Source organism: Phodopus roborovskii, unplaced genomic scaffold, assembly GCF_943737965.1.
Source record: "Phodopus roborovskii unplaced genomic scaffold, PHOROB, whole genome shotgun sequence".
Taxonomy (NCBI): Eukaryota; Metazoa; Chordata; class Mammalia; order Rodentia; family Cricetidae; genus Phodopus; species Phodopus roborovskii.
The window spans coordinates 31,433,220-31,454,518 of NW_026126469.1; the positions used below are offsets into that span (position 1 = coordinate 31,433,220).

Sequence of the window (21,299 nt, forward strand, 5' to 3'; positions counted from 1 at the left end):
TAGAAAGAAGAAAATATCAAAAGTCCCTGAATTTGGAAGGGCTTCAAGCAATTCCTTTCTTAGTAAAACTTCTGTACATTTGTACATTCAAAATATTAAGATCAATGTAGTAATACGGTCAAATGATACAGCTAGCATTCATCAAGCAGAAGTAGAAGAATGGAGAGGTCCAAGCTAGTCTATGCTCTACAGTGACATTATGTCTCAGCTGAGCAGTGGTGGCACAAGCCTTTAATTTCAACACTTGGGAGGCAGAGGCCAGTGGATCTCTGTGAGTTTGAGGTCAGCCTGGTCTACAGAGCTAGTACCAGAACAGCCAAGGCTACAACAGAGAAACCCTGTTGCAGAATGAAAAATAAAAAGAAAGAAAGAAAGGAAGGAAGGAAGGAAGGAAGGAAGGAAGGAAGGAAGAAAGGAAGAAAGAAAGAAAGAAAGAAAGAACGAAGACATTATAGCTGGTGGGGTATTTAATCCCAGCACTTGGGAGGCAGAAGCAGGTAGATCTCTGTGAGTTTGAGACCAGCCTTGTCTACAAGAGCTAATTCCAGGACAGGCTCCAAAGCCCCAGAGAAACCCTGGGGGGGGGGGGGGGAGACACTATGTCTAAAATAAAAAAAAAAAACATTCCCACCACCACCCCATTTTTTTTTAAACTGGGAGTTAAACCCAGGGCCTTGCATGTTCTGAGTAAGCACTTTACCAATAAACTACCATTCTACTCCCAGAAATCTATTTTCATATGTTCAACCATTGTTCATTTTTTATATCTGTTCTCTCATTATCCTGTGGAGTACCATTTGGGGGAAAAGGAAGAACTGATTTTTTTTTTTCATCTTAATTCCCTTAATATGTTCATAATGAATTATGTCCATTTTCATAATATGTCCACACTGTTCTGAATATAAGCACCATTACCCACAATTTAAAGCAATGTGGACAACGCTGCACACAGCCAGCTTCTTCCTTCTGTTTCCGTTTGAATCGTAATGGGGGAAATACTGTACCCCTTAGCCAAATCATATGCGGTGGAGCTAAGAACCAGAATGAAACCCTGGGAGCACACGGAAGTCCCAAAGCCACAACGCAGTGCTGCTGCTGGGATTGGTTGTTCAGCTTTAACCAAAAGAAAAAGTCATGGGTGGTGTTAAGAAGGGTGATGGAGAGAGTCGGAGGAAGAAAACACCACACACACAGGAAAGGCGGAGACTTAAGAACTTTAATTCCCATGTAACTCCTTACTCTCCAAAAAATCCAATTGACATGGTGTGAACTAGTGTCTTCCTCTGTCTTTCCTTTTATCAACTCTAAATTAGGATTTTTTTTTCCCCCTATGAGTCTAAGATCAACCATCAGGCTTTATCCCCACTTAGAGGGAGACTACAAAGATTTCCAGGAAATCTTTGTAAGCAGCATGATTTGTAATAGCCAGAACTTGGAAGCAACCTAAATGCCCCTCAACTGAAGAATAGAAAAAGAAGACTTGGTATATTTACACAATGGAGTACTACTCAGCTGAGGGGGGTGGGGGTGGGGAGGAGACAAAGTGGGGAGGGAGGGGGAGGGATGACAAAAAACAATGGAATCTTGAAATTTGCAGGCAAATGGATGGAACTAGAAGAAAACATCCTGAGTAAGATAACCCAATCACAAAAAGACAAACACAGTGTATACTCACTCATATATGGATTTTAGACATAGAGCAAAGGATCACCAGCCTATAATTCACACCACCAGAAAAGCTAGGAAACAAGGAGGACCTTAAGAGAGACATAGTCTCCCCCACCCCCCAGAAGGGGATAGGGACAATTCTCCCAGGCAAATTGGGAGCATGGGGGAGGGTAGAGGAATTTAGGAGGAAGAGGAGGGGGAGGTGGGCATGAGGCAGCAGGAAGATTGAGTCAGGGAAAGAATAGAGGAGAGCAAGAAAAGATACCCATATTAGAGGGAGACATTATAGGTTTTAAGAGAAATCTGGCACTAGGGAAATGTCCAGAGATCTGCAAGGATGACCCCAACTAACAATATAAGCAATACTGGAGAGGCTACCTTAAATGCCCTTACCCGACAATGAGATTAATGACTACCTTACATGCCACACTAGAGCCTTCATCCAGTAGCTGCTGGAAGCAGAAGCAGAGATCCACAGCTAAGCACTGAGCTGAACTCCTGGAATCCAGTTGAAGAGAGGGAAGAGTGTTAAGCAAAGGGGTCAAGACCAGGCTGGAGAAACCCACAGAAATTGCTGACCTGAATAAGAGGGAGCTCATGGACTCTAGTCTGAGAGCTGGGAAACCAGCTTAAGACCGACCCAGATTCCCTGAATGTGGGTGTTAGTTAGGAGGCCTGGGCAGTTTATGGTAGTGGAGATCAGTATTTATTCCTAGTATACAAATGGACTTTGGGAGCCCATCCTACATAAAGAGACACTCTCTCAGAGCTAGACACATGGGGGAGAGCCTGGGCCCTGCTCCAAATGACATGGCAGACTTTGAAGACTCCCCATGGAAAGTCTCACTGGGGAGCAGAAAGGGGAAATGATGGGGGCTTGGGGGGGCAGGGGAGGAAGGAAGGGTGCAGGAACTGGGATTGACATATAAAACAAGGTTGTTTCAAATATAAATTAAAAAAAAAAAAAAGAAAGAAAGAAATACAAAGAGAAAAAACAAAACACTTCAGACCTAAAAAAGAAAAGAAAATTCTAACAGGGCCCCAGGCCTTAAGACTCCCAGATCTTAACATAACTGATTCCATGATGAAAGTACTATTCAAGTCATAAAACTCAGCAAGTAGACAGCATCACCTGCAAAATGAAAACAAAGACCTAATCCGTCAAAGTCTACAGTTCTGGGAAAGTCTCTAGCCATACTAACCTTGCTTTTTGGCTTCTGTAGTTCTGCTTCTGGCTAACTGAAGTATGCCTACCCAGGACATGTTTTTCGTGCTTAAACACTCACCCTAAGAAAGACCCAAGGAAGGCTATGTTGGGATCCCAAACACCCAGTGTTGTGGCCAGCCAACTAATAAAGATTTCTATTGGCTTAAACCCAAGTCCAAGTCTTCTTTGGTAAATATCCCACAACAAAAATGGCCTTTGTCTTGGCTTGGTTTAAAGGCTTATTTATTTTTATTTTGTGTGTATGCATGTTTTGCCTGCATGTGTGTATGTGCAGTACACATGTCCCTGGTGTCCTCTGAGGACAGAAGGTATCAAATCCCTTGGAAGTGGAGTTACAGAAAGTCATAAGCTAACATGTTAGGGCCAGGAGCTGAACCTAGGTCTTCTGCTAGAGCAGTAAGTGCTCTTATCCATTGAACAATTTCTCAAGTCCCTGCCTTCTATTTTTAATATGACATACTTCACAACTTAATATGACTAAGAGATCACAAACTTTCAAACCATCTTAACACACTCAACATACATTTTCTCTATGTTTCCCTGGCTGTCTTAGAACTGTCTGTGAAGACCAGGCTGGCCTTGAAGTCACAGAGACCTGCCTGCCTCTGGCTCCCAAGACCTGGGATTAAAGGTATGTGCCACCATGCCCAGTTCAACATATACTTTCTGTCGCAAGAGAAAAGCAGAAACTTAAGACTGGGTAAGAAAGCAATAGAATGCAATTGTCTAGGAAAAACTAATTGGCACCCCGCTTTAAGTTCTTAGAAACTGAGCCCACACTGCCAGGCCTTTAGCTGTTACTAAGAAACGCTGGGAAATGAAACATATGCACTTGAAAAGGGCAAAACTTCTGTTCATTTTTCAATGAGAAGTTGTGATGGCCTTGTAAATTACAGACAATTCAACTTTGTTTGGAGCCTGGGAAGAGCTGGATTTATTCTTCATATTAGCACTGCAACAAAACAGGGCCGGCCACGTGTTGGTGGCCCTGAGAACTGCTGTCTCATCAGATCCTGATACTCTTCTGTGTCAGCCTACTCAGTGAGTAGACAAGAACACAAGTGACTGAAAGGTGTCAGACTCAGAAAAAAATTTCAATTCTGGAACACGGAATTTTCTCCTGCACAAAAAGACTACATTATAGGACCGGTAAGCCTTGACAAACACTGAGTCCAAAGTACTCAAGAATTTGACAATTCAGTTTTGCCAGCAACATTTGAAAGAATGGCCCATTTATTTCTTTCTATTATTTTTTTTTTTTTTAAGATTTATTCATTCATTATGTATAGTGTTTTGTCTGCATGTATCCCTACAGACCAGAAGAGGGCACCAGATCTCATTTATGGATGGTTGTAAGCCACCATGTGGTTGCTGGGAATTGAACTCAGGACCTCTGGAAGAATAGCCAGTGCTCTTAACCTCTGAGCCATCTCCCCAACCCCTTATTTTTATTTTTATTTTTATTTCTCCTTTGCATTCTGGACCAGGACTGAACTATAGAAGGAATCCTTGGATACAACCCCTTCACTATATTTGTGAATTCTTTTCCTTACCTTGTTTATTCCAGTATATTACAGTTTATAACATACCCTGCTAACTTATTTTCCTTATTTCAGCATCCTTGCACTAGAACATAATTCCAGTCACAAGGTTTTCTGCTCACTGTGGTATCACGTGCACCTGTTGTGCCTGATTAATCGTGATAGTGTTCAATAAACACTTGATGAAAGAAGAAATGAATCCGACCAAATAGAACAATGGAGATAAGCAGAATGAGTGTTGAGAGATCAAAGAAAGATGTCTTTGTTGTCACGTGACTGTAAATAATCCCTGCCATGACAGCCATAGTCAAGAAGTGATCATGTAGGACTGGTTGCCCTTGACCTTGATATGGGTACCACTTGACAGTACTATAGTCTTTCCTCTTCTTTCTCCATTGGTCCTCCTCATTGCTCTGCTTGCATAGTTAATACCATTGTTAGGCTGTGTGCCTAGTTCACCCTCTAGTGATGTGCTGCTCAACAGGTCTGGGAAACCCATATGAACTGGGCACAGCAGACCCATTTCTCATAACCTAAAGCAATATTCTAGTTAGAATTGTACCAGTGGGAAAGGGCCCTGAGTATGTGTGAGGCTCTGCATTCACTAATCAGACCCCCTCTCTAACACACACACACACACACACACACACACACACACACACACACACACAGCATCAGGCTTTGGGAAGGATTTCCAGGACATTTCTGAATTCGAAAGGTCCAACTCCAAACTACTTCCCCCACCCCAAGAAGGAGGGGAGGCAGGGAAGCAATAGAAGAATTATATCACTTAGGTTTGTGCCCAAGGTATCTTCATAATGTAATAGTTATCATGCTATAAACTTCTTATCATTTGTATTATTACTCAAACTGCCCCATTTATCTCTGTTCCTGTTTCAGCCTGAATATCATCCACTGCAAAGTTTTCACTATAGTCATCCTACTTTGAACCCATAACCTTAGAACTTCTAGCCAGAACTTTGTAAATAGTGCCCAATCCCTCCCCATTCCCTTCTTCACCATTTAAGAACAATGGGGCTGGAGAGATGGTTCAAAGGTTAAGAGCACTGCCTGCTCTTCCAGAGGACCTGAGTTCAATTCCCAGCAACCGCATGGTGACTCAAAACCATCTGTAATGAGATCTGGTGCCCCGTTCTCTTCTGGCCTGCAGAGATACATGCTTGCAGAATAAATAAGTAAATCTTGAAAGGGAGGAAGAGAAAGAAAGGGAAGAACAATTTGTGTTGCTGTGTGCATGGCCTAAGTACATAGTCTTTGCAGACTGTCATAGTTGTCAGGAACTATACTCACAGTTCACTCACTGTCTCAACCAGCACAAGCCCCAGCCCTGAAAGCTCCTTCATGACAGTCTGGTAAGGAAGCAAGGTTTTGGGGAGGGGGTTTGGGCCCTGCCTGCCAACGAACCAAGTATTTGGGAGGAGGGTTGTTTTGGCTTCGCTTGGTTTAGTTTTTCTTTTTCTATAGTCTATTTTCATTTCTGTTGTTTCTATAGTCCAGAAAGTCCTCAAACAATAAGCCTCCTGCCTCACCCCCCAAAGTGCTGGGATTTGAAATGTAAGCCACCAGGACTGGCTATTACATGTGCCTGTGTTGCCCCCCTCTCTATTTTTCTACAAATGTTTGGTGTTTTGTTTTGTTTTTCTATTCTTTAAAAGTTGTTTGTTCAAAGCTTACCAGCTGAGGCCCTCACAGGGTCAGAATTAATCCATATTACTATCCACATCTTGTCCCGCTGGAGGGCCCCAAGGGCAGAGACACACTTGGAGTTGTCAATGTCATAATAACAATGATTTCTGGAATACCTCCTCAAAGACCTGCCTGAGGCTGACTTGTCCTCAAGTCACTTTATTGTAAGCAAAAGGAGTACATCATAAAATAGCAGCAAAAATGTTTGGATAACACAGTAAACACATTAGGTAGTAACATGGTGGCATTATAAAGTACTAGTTTCCACTTGGAACTGTACATGTCATACTTCCATAAGACTGGAAGCCCAGGGCTTGATCCCACCATCACTATAAGCATGATTAAGGCATTGCACCATGATTTGTGATGACTGCAACTTCACTATGACAGGACCATTTATCATCTCAGTCATAACTACATGGTACCAGTATCTTACAGGTGGCTCATGGTTGATCCAAACATCATTATAGAAAGCAAGTGTGAGGTCACATACCTATAATCCCAGCACTTGGGAGACAGTTGTGGGAGCATCAGAAGTTCGGAACCATCCTTGACTAAATAGCAAACAGAGGGTCAGTCTGAGCTACATAAGACCTACTCTCAAAAAACCAAACAACTGCTCTTTTCCATGGCACCTCCTAGGCAGATGGTCATGTTGAGATGAAACTGAATATCTCCTTCCCAGCCACAGGAGAAGCTCATTGAAGTGGACTGTGAACAAGGGAGACTAGAGAGAAAAGCATGGAGCAGTTTGGGAATCCTCTTTGGATACCAAACTGAGTGTTCTTTACTTGCTTGCTGTAAAAGAAACGGGAAAGGATATCCCTGGACTGATAGACACTTTTGTTCTTGGCAGTTAGGAGCCACAAGAGTGAACAGAGTCTGCAAACTTTTCAATCTCTTTAAATAAGATGATTCCTATGGATATGTTGTTGGACTGTCCTTAAAGAATATGTTTTTTTCTCCACTTTGCCTCCTTAGCCACAAGGACTTCAGTGTCATCTGTTTGTGCCACAAACATACACACATAATTAAAAGTGAATAAATTAGGACTAGAGACATGGCTCAGTGGTTAAGAGCATTGACTGTTTTTCCAGAGGTCCTGAGTTCAATTCCCAGCAGCTGTGTGGTGGCTCATAAGCATCCATGAGATCTTCTGATGCACTCTTCTGGCCTCCAAGGATACACGCAGGCAGAATGCTGTATACATAACAAGTAAATAAATAAAAACTCACTGTCTTGGTGTTTTTCTTTGGGTGGAGCTTTTCTTCTCTGTGCTAGATGTTCAGTAGTGGCCTAGACAGAAGCTAATATACTTGTGAAGGGAAGCAATATTTTTCATTGCTGTTTTCTCACAATTCCAGTTCCTTCACTTCCAACTGGATATTCCTTGTCTATTTCAAGTTTTCTTTTTTAGATTTTATTCATTTTTATGTGTATGAATGCCTGAATGTTTGTCTATGCATCCACGTGCATGCAGTACCCACAAAGGCCTGAAGAGGGCATCCGATCTCGTGGGACTGAAGACACAGGTAGTTAAATGAAACCAAGTCCCCAGGAACAGCAGCCAGAAGATTGTTTTTTTTTGGGGGGGGGGGGCTGGAGAGATGGCTCAGAGGTTAAGAGCACTGGCTGCTCTTCCAGAGGATCTGAGTTCAATTCTCAGCAACCACATGGTAGGTCACAACCATCTGTAATGATTTGGTATACTCCTCTGGTCTGCAGGTACACATGCAGGCAGAACAAACACAGTATACATAATAAATAAATAAATAAATAAATCTTTTTTTAAAAAGAAAAAAAAAAAGATTGTATCTCTCCCGAGTTACTTAGTTGTATAAGTTGCTTGGGACACTTATTCACACCATACACACACAAAAAAAGTGGGATGGGGGCTGGGGAGGGACAAAGGGCTCAGACCGCCAGAGAGTGAAAACAGGAAGCTTGTGGGGTGATTCCCGCCAGAGGGAAGTTAATTGGGAGTCAGGGGAAACAAACCGGGAAAGTGCAAGGCAAAGCTGAGCAAGTGGCTAGGTAGAGAGCTTGCTGACATGTTCCATGCTTAGGTTCCACACGCCTGAACCAGAGGCAGAGAGACCTGCTAGGTGATAACCCTGCCCACCGACACCTTCCCTCTCCCTCTTATTTATTATTATTATTATTATTTTGTTTTTCCAGACAGGGTTTCTCTGTGGCTTTGGAGACTGTCCTGGAACTACCTCTTGTAGACCAGGCTGGTCTAGAACTACCAGAGATCCACCTGCCTCTGCCTCCTGAGTGCTGGGACTAAAGGCAGGCGCCACCATCGCCTGGCTCTCCCTCTTATTTTTAAATTATATTTGTTTATTCGTGTGTGTGTGTGTGTGTGTGTGTGTGTGTGTGTGTATACATGTCACAGCATACAAATAGAAGTGAGAAGACAGCTATGAGAAATTAGTTTCTTCTTCTATCATGTGCATCCCTGGAATCAAACTCAGATTATAAAGCTTAGAGGTAATAAATAAAGAAATATTTTGGCTTTTGGTTTTGGTTTTTTGGAGACAGAGCTTCTCTGTGTAGCTTTGGAGAATTTCCTGGAATTCACTCTGTTCACAAGGCTGGCCTCAAACTCATTCAGAGACCTGCCTGCCTCTGCTTCCCAATTGCTGGAATAAAAGGTGTGTGCCACTATTACCTGGCCAATACAGGTTTTAAAATAATTTAAAATTAAAAGGCAAAAGAGTAATGTTTTTCTTCCATAGCAGATAGTAAAAAGGGAGAATTTTAAAAAAAAACTACCTGTATTTACTTATGTACCACAATAAACATGGTATAATACAGGTATGTACCACCATAAATTCATGTGATGGCAGTACAACTTACAGGAGTTGGTCACATGTATAAAATTGAAGGTATTAGGCTTGGCAACAAGTACCTTAACCCAAAGGAAGAATTTATTACTATTGTTTGTTTGTTTATTTGTTTGTTTGAGTGTGTAACTCACACTATTTTAGAATTCACTACATAGACTTGGCTGGCCTCAAACTCACAGAGATCTGACTACTCCTGCCTCGCAAGCGCTAGGATAAAATGTGTGCATCACCATGCCCAGCTTCAAAAGTAGAATGCTTTATGAAAAGGGGGAGCCAGAATCTAGTGTGCTTATTAAAAAGCCAATCCCTTGGAGTAGGAGCTGTTCTAGACTTTCGGAGATCAATAAAATCATTGGGCACTTAAACTGATCTCTGTATACATTTCAAATAAGATTAACTTAATGACAAGGGCTTCTAGGAACACACACCAGAAGTGTAGACCAATGTCCTAGCCTGCCTGATGGCCTTACCATGTCCTTCCACTCACAGCCACCTGTGAAATGGTCTCACACACACACACACACACACACACACACACACACACTACAGCAGGCTTTCAAAAACTCATCTTCAGGACAGAGACTCTTGAATTTCACTCATTTGTTCAATTAGGACATGTTTAGCCAGGTGTAGTTGTGCACTGCATGCCTGTGTCTAGCACTCAAATGGCAGAGACAGAATGATCAATACAAGTGACAGTTCAGCCTGGCCTACACAGTGAACTCCAGGCCAGCCAGGACGATAAAAACAACAACCTAAACCAATCAAAAAAAAAGTACCTCTCTCGAAGTGGGTGGTGGTGGTGCACCTTTAATCCCAGCACTCAGGACACAGAGAAACCCGGTCTGGAAAAACCAAAAGAGAAAGAAAGGGAGGGAGGGAGAGAGAGAGAGAATAATAAAGTGCACATGGTCATGTCGTGGTCGTGTCGTGTTCGTGCTTAGGAGATTTAGGCATGAAAAAGACAGCCTCAGCTACCCAGCAAATTAAAGATTAGCACTCTAAGCAAAAAAAAACCAAACAAACAAACAAACAAACACACAAACAAAACTCTACTCTCAACTCTTGGGAGAGGGAATTTGAATTTCACAAGTTAGAGACTAGCCTGGTCTTTGCGTTAAATAAGGAGACCCAACTCAACAAACAAAATAGCAGCAAAGAACGAAGTAGGAATTATCCACATCTCTCCAATCTGTACTCCTCTTTAATCTCTTTTTCTTTTTTTTTTTTAATATTTTTTTTTTTATTTCATGTATGTGTATTGGTGTTTTAGCTGTAAGTAAGTCAGTGTGAGGGTGTCAGATTCCCTGGAACTGGCTGTGGCTCTGTGGGAGACTGATTCCTATGCCTAAACAAGGCTCTCCATGAGCACCATCACCATAAAAACAAAACGAGCCCCCTGTGGTTTACAGAAAAGAAATTCACAAGGAAGGAGAAATGGGTTGTTTGCCCCAAATCCAGGACTCTAATTTCATTTGCTAATTAGGCAGCCTGCTCACACAGCTTGTTCGGAATTCTTTCGGATCTCCACTTTCTCTAGCAGACTTATGGCTGTTCCTCCCTACCACTTTCTTTTTTCTTTTTCGAGACAAGGTCTCACTATGTAGACCAAGCTGGCCAGGAGCTCAGAAAGATCCTCCTGCCTCAGCCCGAGGAGCGCCACCCACAACACTTGTTTCCCAGGAGCAGGGTGTGGCAGTTCACGCCTCTAAATCGCACCATTCTATGGCTGGGATTTTAGCTCATCTGGGTTACAAGAGTTCCAGGCCTGGGAAGCAATAAAACCCTGCCTCCAAAACAAAACAAAAACAAACCAAAAAAAGAAAAAAGAAAAGAAAAGAAAAAGAAAACAGGTAAAAGCCCAATAATCGAACGAAGCATATAGTAGTACTATTGACTTAAATAATCAGCCACAGCCAGAGTTTAGCACCACTAATTGTTGTTGGGTGGGATCACGAGGTAGGGGAGCGGAAGACAGAATCAAGGCAACAGGAAGTAGGAGGAGATTTCTGAAAGCCCACTGAGGCCAGAGGTCATTTGGAAGCTGGAAGAATTTTCTTTCGGTAGTTTCGTCTGATTTGAAGATGGAGCATGCTGGGAGCAAGGAGGTAAAAGCTGTTTTTGTTTTGCTTTGTTTGTGGCTCGGCTTTCCAAATTGGTGGCTCTCGTGCCTCTTTGCTGAGCACACTCGGCCTTTGTTTGGGGGAAGAACCATCATTACAGTTTGTTCCATGCAGGTGCGGGGCTCTCTCACAGCCTCAGACCAGACGCCCCCGGGCCAGGCTGCAGTAGGTTCTGTTTTGTAAGGGATGTTTTGCTGGGAAGAGATTTAGAATACTGTGGCTGGAGGGAAGTGGTCACAGGATAAAGTGGGAAGGTAAGATGACCTGGGGTTTTTGGATAGCGGTCTACCTCAGAAGGAGCAAGAGCCACTAATTACCCGTTGAGAGCCAGAGGCCTTAAACCCACAAATGCTTCCTGAAGGGTTCCAGGCTGCTTATCCAGGGTCCACAGTTAAGGAATTTCGGGAAGGCAGACCGGAGTAGCAAACCTTACTGGTTCCTAATTGCAGGAGCCACACTCCCGAGAGCGCTCCAGGTCTCCTTCCCAAGATCCCGGCATTTCTAACTTTTTGAGTGTAAAATTTTGTTGGGTCCAAAACTGAATTGTTTGTGAAAAAATATGCAAATGTAAATCTCGACTGTCAGTGTGAAGCTAGTTCCCGTTGAGATGTAAAACAACATACAAATGTTAATTTGTCTTAGTTGAGCTTTTGGGAGTGGAGGTGGGGCTTGGAAAGGCCTTAGATTTGGGAGCGAACTGACCAGGCATTGCTTTTATTCATTTATTTACTTAATTACCTGGGTTTTTGAGACAAGGTTTGCGTGTGTAACTACCCTGGCTGCCCTGGAACTCACTCTAGCCTCGTATTCACCAAGATCTGCCTGCATCCTGATCTGCATCCTGGGTGCTGGGATTAAAGGTGTGCCTCACTGCCACCCAGTTTATTTATAAAATAAATTTCTTTTACAACGCAGCGGTAGTGTCCCCTTCCTCCTCTCCTGCTAGCCCCGCCCGCAACCCTGCCCCTTCCCTTTCAGTTTAGGAAAGGGCAGGTCTCCCATGAGTGTCAACAAAACATGGCCTGTCAAGTTGCAGTAAGACTAAACACCTCCCCGTGTATTAAGGCTGAGCAAGGTGAGCCAGTATAGAGAGTAGGGTCCCAAACGCCTGTAAAAAAAAAAAAGTCTGAGATAGCCCCTGTCCCCATTGTTAAGGGGCGCCCAAAAGGACCAAGCTACCCAACTGTGTAACATGTATGCAGGGTGCCTGGGTCAGTCCTAAGCAGGCTCCATGGTTGTCGATTCTCCTATGAGTCCGGGTTCATTGATTCTGTGAGTTTTCTTGTGGTATCTTGACCCCTCTGTCTTCTATAATCTTTCCTCCCCATGTTCTGCAGGATTCTCAGAATTGTTTATGTTTGGATGTGGCTCTGCATCAGTTTCCATCAGATGCTGGTTAAAGGTTCTCCAACAATTGGGCTAGGAACCAGTCTATGAATATAGCAGAATATCATTAGGCATCATTACATTGGCATTTCCCCCTGTAGTCACGTTTGATTCTATCCTAGGTCTCTGGGTCATCCAGCCTGTGGGTTCTAGGGTTGCAGGCAGTGTTGGGTGGGCTCATTTGCCTGCCATGGGTTTTAGGTAGCCCGGCAAGAGACCCCACTCTTGTGGAATTCTCACAGAAGGGACCTCATGGAAAGCTGCAGTGGAAATGAGGGCAGTATGTAGTTGATTGGCTGCAAAGAGATTCCAGCAAAATAACACTTGAACTGAGCCTGAGGGAGTAAGGTATAAGAATTGAAGTAGACCTTCTGGGCTTAGAAGCAAGGTCTGAGGAAGAACAATCTTTGGGGTGAAAGATAAAATGGAGGAAGATTGCGGGCTTCCTTCCCCAAAAGCAGACTGGCTCTTTATTGTCTTTGACACTTTCTCCCTTTTGCCTTTGTTTGTATCTCACCTATCTCATCTTGTACTTTTGGTTTTGTTCTATAGCCTCAAGTTGGCCTGAGGCTCATTATGGCTTCTAACTCCCCTGGTGATCCGCCATTTGCTGCCCAAGGCTAAGGTTACAACTATAACAACTTTTTCCTTTTCTTAAAAAGAGCCTCACAGGGCATGGGGTGGTGGCTCAGGACTTTAATCCCAGCACTCAGAAGGCAGAGGCAGTCAGATCTCTGTGAGTTCCAGGCCATCCTCAAGAGGGTGAGTTCGAGGACAGCCAAGGCTGTTACACAGAAAATCCCTGCCTGCCTTGAAGAAGAAGAAGAAGAAAATCTCCCTAGTGCTAGGGTTAAAATTGTGTTGCCAACAATCCTATTTTTCCAGCAGGCTCCCTCTCATTTCCCCTAGCCATTGCTTCCTATTTCATTAAGTCAGACTGCTTATTCAAATGATGGCCCCTTGGAATTCACACTGGCAGTCATATAGAGTGACCTCGTGGGGACTGTAGATGTGAGTTAGTTTAGAGCAAGGAAGGGGATATGCTGGCTCAGGACATCAGATAACTGTCTAACTCCTTTCTCCACAGTGTAGCAGCACAGAAGCCTCTGAGGAGGAATGCCTGACATTTAGTCAACCAAGCACATCCGTTGCAAAGTCTCCAACACCGGGAAAGAGACAGAAAAAGACAGTAAAAGAGAATGGTAAGAGTCCTCCAGTGCTTAGTCCTACGTCTTTTTGTCTAAGCAACTTAAGAAATCTTCCTTCAGTATGTAAAAAGGATGAAAAATGCCTGCACCGCCTAGCTCTGTACTCCTGAGGTCTAACGAGTCTCAGCTCTATTTTAAAAGGAAAGAAGGGATGGAGCTGGAGAGATGGCTCAGAGATTAAGAGCACTGGCTGCTCTTCCAGAGGTCCTGAGTTCAATTCCCAACACCCACATGGTGGCTCACAACCAACCATCTGTAATGAGATTTGTCATTGTATTATAAAAAAATAAATTTTAAGGAATTTCCCACCTGCTGCCAAGATAATCCTCTCCATCATTAATTCCCATAACATAGATGACTCCTGACAGTCATTTTGCTTGGGGGCTAATAGACAGTGGTTGGGTCCATTGTACATGCTATCCTAAAACAGTGAGGATAGACCTAATCTTTTGTGGGGTAGAGAGGTTGGTAGTGATCTCTGTATAAATAAACTCTAATGATGCATGTTGTCAGTACAGTCTGTCCTTGATGTGTGTGTTCAGTTACAGAACTGTAACTGAAACACAGCAGCTGGAGTGCCACTGTGGTCAGGGCTCCTGTGGTAAAAGGACAGGGCAGCACTCAACAGGGAGTAACAACCTCAGATCTAGTCAGTCAGTTCCCTGGGAGAGAATGGTAACCAAATAACTGCATTCCTTCCTGGAAGGGCCCTCGGAGGAGCGAGCCATGTACATTTGCTTAGGCTTAGCAAAGAACACTGGGATTCGAAAGTCCAGGCATTGAGGTCTGTCCCCTGTAGTCTGTATGACCTTTGGGTCATTTTAAACATGCATGTTTTGGAGATTAGTACATACATAAAGAACCAAAAGGGATTGTGTGCTTCATTCAAATTCTTGTAGCTGCACAAAAAATTGTTACCAACTGTTGTTATTCCCTTTGTCCCTCAGGTTGTAAACCAAAGGAGAAAGCAGGAGATGCTGAGGCGCCAAAGCCCACTCGCAGGAAGGTACCAATTCCTCCTCTACCAGCTCATCTGCCCCCAGTGAACATGATTCACCGAGATGTTTTGCGGGCATGGTGCCAGGAGATGAAGCTGAGCAGCAAAGGCCAGGTGGGGGCCCTGCGGGGGCCTCTTGCAGAGTGGGAGAGTGGAACCAAACTTTTCACTAACAACTCTTTTTTGTTGTTGTTGTTGTTGTCTGTTTCTTTGTTTTTGTTGTTTTTTGTCTCAGAAATTAGATGCTTATAAACGACTCCTTGCAAGGGCTTTTCCAGATCAAATGGTAACTATTTATTTATTGAGACTGTTTAGTATTTAGCACAGGCTACCTTGGCAGTCTGTATGTAGAACAAAGTGGCTTCAAAGTCAAGGTCTGCCAGTCTCCCATTGGTCAGATTTTAGACATGCACTGCCATCCGTGCCCGACATGTAACCTTTGCTTCAACAATGGCAGAAAGGTTTGGTTCTTTCATTAACTGTCTTCCCTCATCAGGGACTAAGTTGAAGAACTGTCATCGCCCCTTCTTCCCCTTCTACCCCAATTTGAAGAAAGAACACAAAGTAATAAAACTAAGCAAGGTCCTTCCTTTTCATTTTTGGAGGTAGAAAATAAATCTAGACTTTTAATGCCTGTTCTACCACTGTGGTGTACCCCAGTCCCTACCATGTCCCCTCCTTTTTCTTTTTGATTTTTCGAGACAGATTTTCTCTGTATTGCTTTGGAGCCTGTCCTGGAACTAGCTCTTGTAGACCAGACTGGCCTAACTCAGAGCTTGCCTTGCCTCTGCCTCCCAAGAGCTGGGATTAAAGGTGTGCATCATCAATGGGCAACTAATTTTCATGACTTTTGAGTTAGGTTTTCCCTGTGTAGTCCTTGCTGGTCTGAAACTTGCAGTAGCAAGCAACCTCCTGCCTCTGCATACTAAGTGCCCAGCTTGCATTTTGATCTTGATACTGGCATTCTTTATTTTGCCTAGGCTAGTCTCACATTACCAAGGGAATGTGATACCTTCGCCTGCTGATTAGCGGAGACCACAGGCACGCCACACTGGGCTCTGCTGGAGAATGCTTAGAATCTGTTAGCAAGTATAGTGTATTCTTGCTAACTCTAGTCACCCACGGCCTGGGTCTTCTTTAGTTATGTGCATTGAACCCAGGGCCTAGCACCTGCTACACGTGTGTTCTGCTACTGAGCAGCTTCTCCAGCTTTGCCCCCCGATCTACCTGAATCTGTGCCATCGCCAATGCCTCCCTTACACAAAGCCACATTCTGGTCACCTTTTAACTTTTGTCTTATTTATTTAAGCATGTGAGCCTTTTGCCTGCATGTTTGTTTTTGCACCACGTGAGCTTCTCAAGACAGAAGAGGGCATGGAATCTCTGGAGCTAGATGAGCCGCCACCATCTCTCCAGTCCCTTTTCTCCTATAATGTATGTGTGAGTGCCACAGTGAGCTTATGGAGGTATCGGTTCTTGCCTTTTTGTTTTAAGTCAGTTTGCTAATGGATAGGATAGACTAACTGACCAGAGAGTCTCCTGTTCCACCTCCCATTCTGCTATAGGAGCATTCATTGGAATAGAATTAAAGATGTGAGCCACTTCATATGCCTTCTTATATGGAGATTGAGTCCAATTCAAGTCTTCTCATAGTTTTTCACCCCCTGAACTGTCTTAACCAGCTCTTAATAGTTATTTCCTGTTATTATCTGTAACATCCTAGCACGATTTAAAGAATGTCCCTGACACACCAAAAGAGGCCAGGGTGAAGATGCTTCGGAAAAAAATGAAGACAGAGGAGGCGGAAGTGCCTTGTCCTCAGGTGACAGTTCCTCTGGAAGTGGTCCCTGTACCTGAGGATCAGGTACCTGCCCTTACTGAGCCTCCTGTCCTCTATGAAGAAGTCAGCACCACCGTTGTGACAACAACTGCCTCTGAGGCAATGTTGGCATCTTGGTCCAAAATCGTAGCCGTGGCTAATAATCATACTACCAATAAGGCGATGAAGAAGGAGGAGACAGTGCAGTCCAGTGCAACAGCAGAGACCTGTGGTAAGTCGTATTAGAATCAGTCACCACCACCTGGATTCCTGGACCACACCTATCTTGTTACTTCTTGAGTCCCCTCTGGTCTAGCTAGCTAGTATCCCTTTGGTTTGCTGAAATAAGGATCTTTAAAAACCTGGGGTGGCCTCTGTTTGCCCTTAGCTTCCCACATGCTGAGATCGGTGGTGTTCACCACCACCCTTGTCTCCAGCTGAGAGTCTGCATTTTCAACAGCTAGCAAAAAGCCATGTGCGTTCTGGTTGTTTCTTCCCCTTTCATTAAATAACTCTCTGGGATTGAGGCTGGGGTCTTTTAGCATCTGTTAAGTAGGTGACACTAATTATCTCCAGTTTCTCATAAAACTCAGAAAGACTGTCCACTTTAGGGTTTCTATTGCTGTGATGAAACACCATGACCAAAAGCAAGTTGAAGGAGAAAGGGTTTATTTGGCTTACACTTCAGCTTTGCTGTTCATCACTGAAGGAAGTCAGGACAGGAACTCAAACAGGGCTGGATCCCAGAGGCAGGGACTGATGCAGAGGCCATGGAGGAGTGCTGCTTCTGGCTTGCTCTTCAAGTGGGTTTGTTTTCAGCCCGCCTTCCAGAACTCAGGACCAACAGCCCAGGCATGGCACTGCCCACCATGGGCTGCGCCCTCCCCAGTTGGGCCTTCCTCAGCCTTCCTCAGCCAAGTCTCCTTCTCATGACTCTACCTATGTCAAGTTACCACACAAAAACAACCAACATAAGATAATATCACAAGCCTGTGAACCCCTCACCTGAGTAGGAGGACCAGGAGTTTGAAGTCAACCTGGTCTACCTAAGACTTAAAGTAATAGAGCGCTCATGTTGTAAGAATAACAGAAAATTCAGTGAAGGAAAAATCATGCTTAGTGTGATGTAGTAGGCGTCCAGGTCTTAGTCCAGGGCTGGAAGAAGGCTCCAAGGTTGAGAGCACTTGCTCTTGTAGAGGACTCAGCCTCAGCTCTTGTTGACAGAAGCAGATAGATATCTTTAACATCTAGGCCTGCCAGGGTTGCACATTGCCACCCTACTACAAAAGATTGACGCCCCTAGACTTAGTTCATAAAAAAAAAAAAAAAAAAAGCCTTTGGTTATCTGGGAGTTCTTGCATGCTTTTGTAGTAGGAAACAAGATGGACTGAGATAAAGGTTGGATTCTCAGTCTTATTTCAGAGCTGATATGTCCTAGGGTCATTAAGTACACTAGAAGGCTGTGCGCAGTCTCGTGCCCAAGTATGTGACTTGAATCTCTTAGCTTCCACAGGGGAATTGTGGTGTGTGGTTCACGGGAGAAGCTTTCCTGCCAACACAAATGGCTGGGTTCGGCTGCAGTTCCATGCTGGACAAGCCTGGGTACCTGAGAAGAAAGGGAAAGTGATTGCCCTCTTCCTGCTTCCTGCCTGCACCTTCCCACCCCCACACCTGGAGGACAACCTGCTGTGCCCCAAGTGTGTTCACAAGTGAGTGCTGTGTTCACACTGAAAGTGGGAGCTTGAATAAAGTTACAGGGGGGGGCGCGGCAATAATGCATTCATTGAACCAGCTGTGTTTTGAGTATTTCTTACTTTTCTCAGGTAAGTAACCTCCACAGCTCTGGGCGATTATGGGTCTGGTGCTTGCTGTGTTGATCACGCTGATCTTCAGCTTGGGATAATCAGTCTGTTTTGCCTCTGCTACCAGCTTTTGGTTGTGTTTTAGGATAAGGGCTCATTGTGCAGCCAGGCTAGGCAGACAGCTCAGTTCACAAAGGTGTCCACTGCTATGCCTTATGGTCTGAATTCTATTCCCAGGACTTGTGTGGTGGTAAGACTGAATCAGTTCACACATATTGTTCTCTGGTCATCACATGTGCATCATGGCATCTTCATATACAGGCACAGGAATTTAAAAGTTCTTTTCTTTCCCCTGTCTCATTAGAGTTGAGCCTTGAGTAGGTTTCATATCAGATGTTGAAAGAAACTGGTTCTTTGGGAAGGTTTCAGTCAGCTGTGAGCTGGGTGTGGTGGTGTACACCTGTCATTCTGTCATTCAGGAGGACTTTCCACAAATTCAAGGCCATCCTGGTGTACTTAGTCTTTGTCAAAAATCAACCATCTTTGCTTAGTCACAGTGAAGATCCCCCCCCCCCAAGACAGGGTTTCTCTGTGTAGCTTTGTAGATCAGACTGACCTCAGATGTTTGCTTTTGCTTTTGTTAAGACAAGATCAAACTGTAAAGACCAAAGATATCAGGGCCTCTCTCAGCCTCAGCCTGCATGAAAATGCAGTCATACAATTAGGCAATCTTCCTTCTTTGTCACGGTCAGAGGCCCTATTCACAATCTTTTGTTCTGTGGAACTAGGACTTGAAGGACATCCCTAGTGCAATTCAAAATTTTTATTTTGAGATTGGGTCTTACCCTAACTGGCCTGGAAGTCACAGAAATCTGTTTGCTTCTGGGCTCCCAAGTGCTAACCTGACCTAAAGTTTGGCGGGTGGTGTCTTTGGCGGGTGGTGTCTTTGGCTCTTCAGCATTAAGGGTTTTGGCTACTTTTGTTTACTTTTGAGGCAGAATTTCCTGGGACCCATGCTCATCTGGAACATAAGGCTGAAGCCACCTTGATGTTCCCATTTTCCTGTCTCAACTTTCTGATTTTGAGATTGGAATTATGGGTGTGCTCACAGGCTTGGTTTATTTGGGGCTGGACATCAAATAAACTCAGGTTTTCATGTGTGCATTACCAACCTGGTTTTAGTTTGTTTTTTGGTTTTTTGTTTTTGTTTTTGTTTTTTTGGTTTTTGTTTTTTGTTTTGTTTTGTTTTGTTTTTCAAGACAGGGTTTCTCTGTGGCTTTGAAGGCTATCCTGGAACTAGCTCTTGTAGACCAGGCTGGTCCAACCGAGTGCTGGGATTAAAGGCATATGCCACCAACCCCCGGCCTATCTTGTCTGTTTTAAGGGTTGAAATTCGGTGATTCATGGCCAGACACTGGTTGTGCCTTTAATCCCAGCACTAGGGAGGCAGAGGCAGGTGGATCTTTGTGAGCTCCAGACCAGCCTGGTCTACAGACCTAGTTCCAGGACAGCTAGAGCTGTGTGCCAAGAAACTGTGCCAAAAATAAGTAAATAATAAATAAAGTGGTGATTGATTCTTCCATGTTCTGGTTTATTATCTGGGTATAGCCTACCTGTAACCCAGCACTTGGGAAGTATATACAACAGTGACGGGGAATTTGGGATCAGCCTTGATCTTTCTCAGTGTGGGGGTAAGGTGTGGAGGGAGGAAATGATGAATGAATCCATGGATAAATTTGTTTTCTAGGAACAAGGTCTTAAATAGGAGTCTCCAGGGATAAAGGGAGGATCTCCGGTTTGGCTAGCTGCTGTCATGACCCATTCGTGTGGAGTGGTCTACAGAACCGCAGCCAAGACTGAGACAGATGGAAACCCACGTCTGTGCCTGTGAAGGCACCGGTATCACCCAGAAGCTATGGGACGTTGTTTGTTAGTTTTTGCTGTAGTACAAGCAGCCTGGGAAAAGAGCCAGTGCAGCCACCAAAATGCACGAGGTCCATCTCTGTTCATTATGATGACTGGACACTGGAAATGGTGGTACCTTCTGCTATGGTGTGAAGATAAGAAAGGTCCTATTGGTTTTGCTGCAAGGAGGACCTGGGGCAGGGATATGGCATCTCCAGATCTAGTACTTGCTTGTCCTGTCCCAGGCACAACGAGGTCATAGCCAGTTCTGTGGCTCCCTCTTAAAGTTCAGCTTGTGCCTGTAGCCACTGCATGCCCTCTTTCCTATGCTGTATTATGTTAGTGTGTAGTCCTTTGTTTTCTATTGTAAAATACATACCAGTTCTCGTTTTGTGACTTTTGGTTTTGGTTTCTTTTCTGTGTGATTGGTTACTATCCACTGTGCTCCAGGAGTGAAGGCAGTGAACACCACAACCACCCTTAGTGGACCCTTGTGCCAGGCATATACAGTCATTCCATAAAGGTTTTGAATGACCAAGGAAGTTGGCTGCTTGGCTGCCCTGGGGGATTAAGTGTAGGTTAGGGAAGAGGCTTTCTGTGAGATGTTTGGTTCTGTCCAGGTACCATCTATTGATGGACCTCTGTTGTTTGCACTTAATGACGTGATACACTCAAATGCCAGCACCCATTTCTGCTCCCTCTCTTGTCTGAAATGGACATGGAGCTAGAGTTATGCCTCAGATGAAGTCCACCACAGGGGGATGGCTGGTGGGCTGATGATGTTCATGGGGAGTCACGATGAGATTTACACCTCACTTTTACATGTTAGCGCCCAGCCATGAAGATAGGTCCCTTTCCACAAGTGTGTGTGGCATGCCTGTCTGTACATCCGAAGTAGGAATCCTGGTGCCCCCAGCTCTCCGTTTTCCCTTGGCTTCAAAAGGGCATGGAAAGTTCCAAGAGTAGGTGCCAAAGCCAAAGGATGTTTGCCATGAACAAAACCTGTGCCTTCCCTGACATTGAGGTGAATGTGTCTGAGATTCTCTAGTCAAGAGTAGTGGGG

At 44.2% G+C, this 21,299-nt stretch overlaps 1 protein-coding gene across 1 annotated transcript; it reads left to right on the forward strand.

Annotated features, from left to right (window-relative positions):
* Positions 1–11,227: 11,227 nt before the first annotated feature.
* Positions 11,228–20,149, forward strand: Dppa4 (developmental pluripotency associated 4). The gene is made up of 7 exons (XM_051190940.1): positions 11,228–11,284; positions 13,593–13,707; positions 14,661–14,824; positions 14,946–14,996; positions 16,434–16,761; positions 18,034–18,238; positions 20,079–20,149. Exons 1-7 carry the CDS (start codon positions 11,228–11,230, stop codon positions 20,110–20,112), a joined length of 954 nt encoding a protein of 317 aa, XP_051046897.1. The 3' UTR covers positions 20,113–20,149.
* The last annotated feature ends 1,150 nt before the right edge of the window (positions 20,150–21,299 follow it).

What these genes read in the sequence shown, in the direction of transcription:
- Dppa4 (XM_051190940.1), top strand. Translation starts at nt 11,228, where the DNA reads ATGCAGGTGCGGGGCTCTCTCACAGCCTCAGACCAGACGCCCCCGGGC. An exon ending in AAAGACAGTAAAAGAGAATG is followed by an intron (nt 13,708 to 14,660) that starts GTAAGAGTCCTC and finishes TTTGTCCCTCAG; the next exon opens with GTTGTAAACCAAAGGAGAAA. An exon ending in TGCAACAGCAGAGACCTGTG is followed by an intron (nt 16,762 to 18,033) that starts GTAAGTCGTATT and finishes TGAATCTCTTAG; the next exon opens with CTTCCACAGGGGAATTGTGG.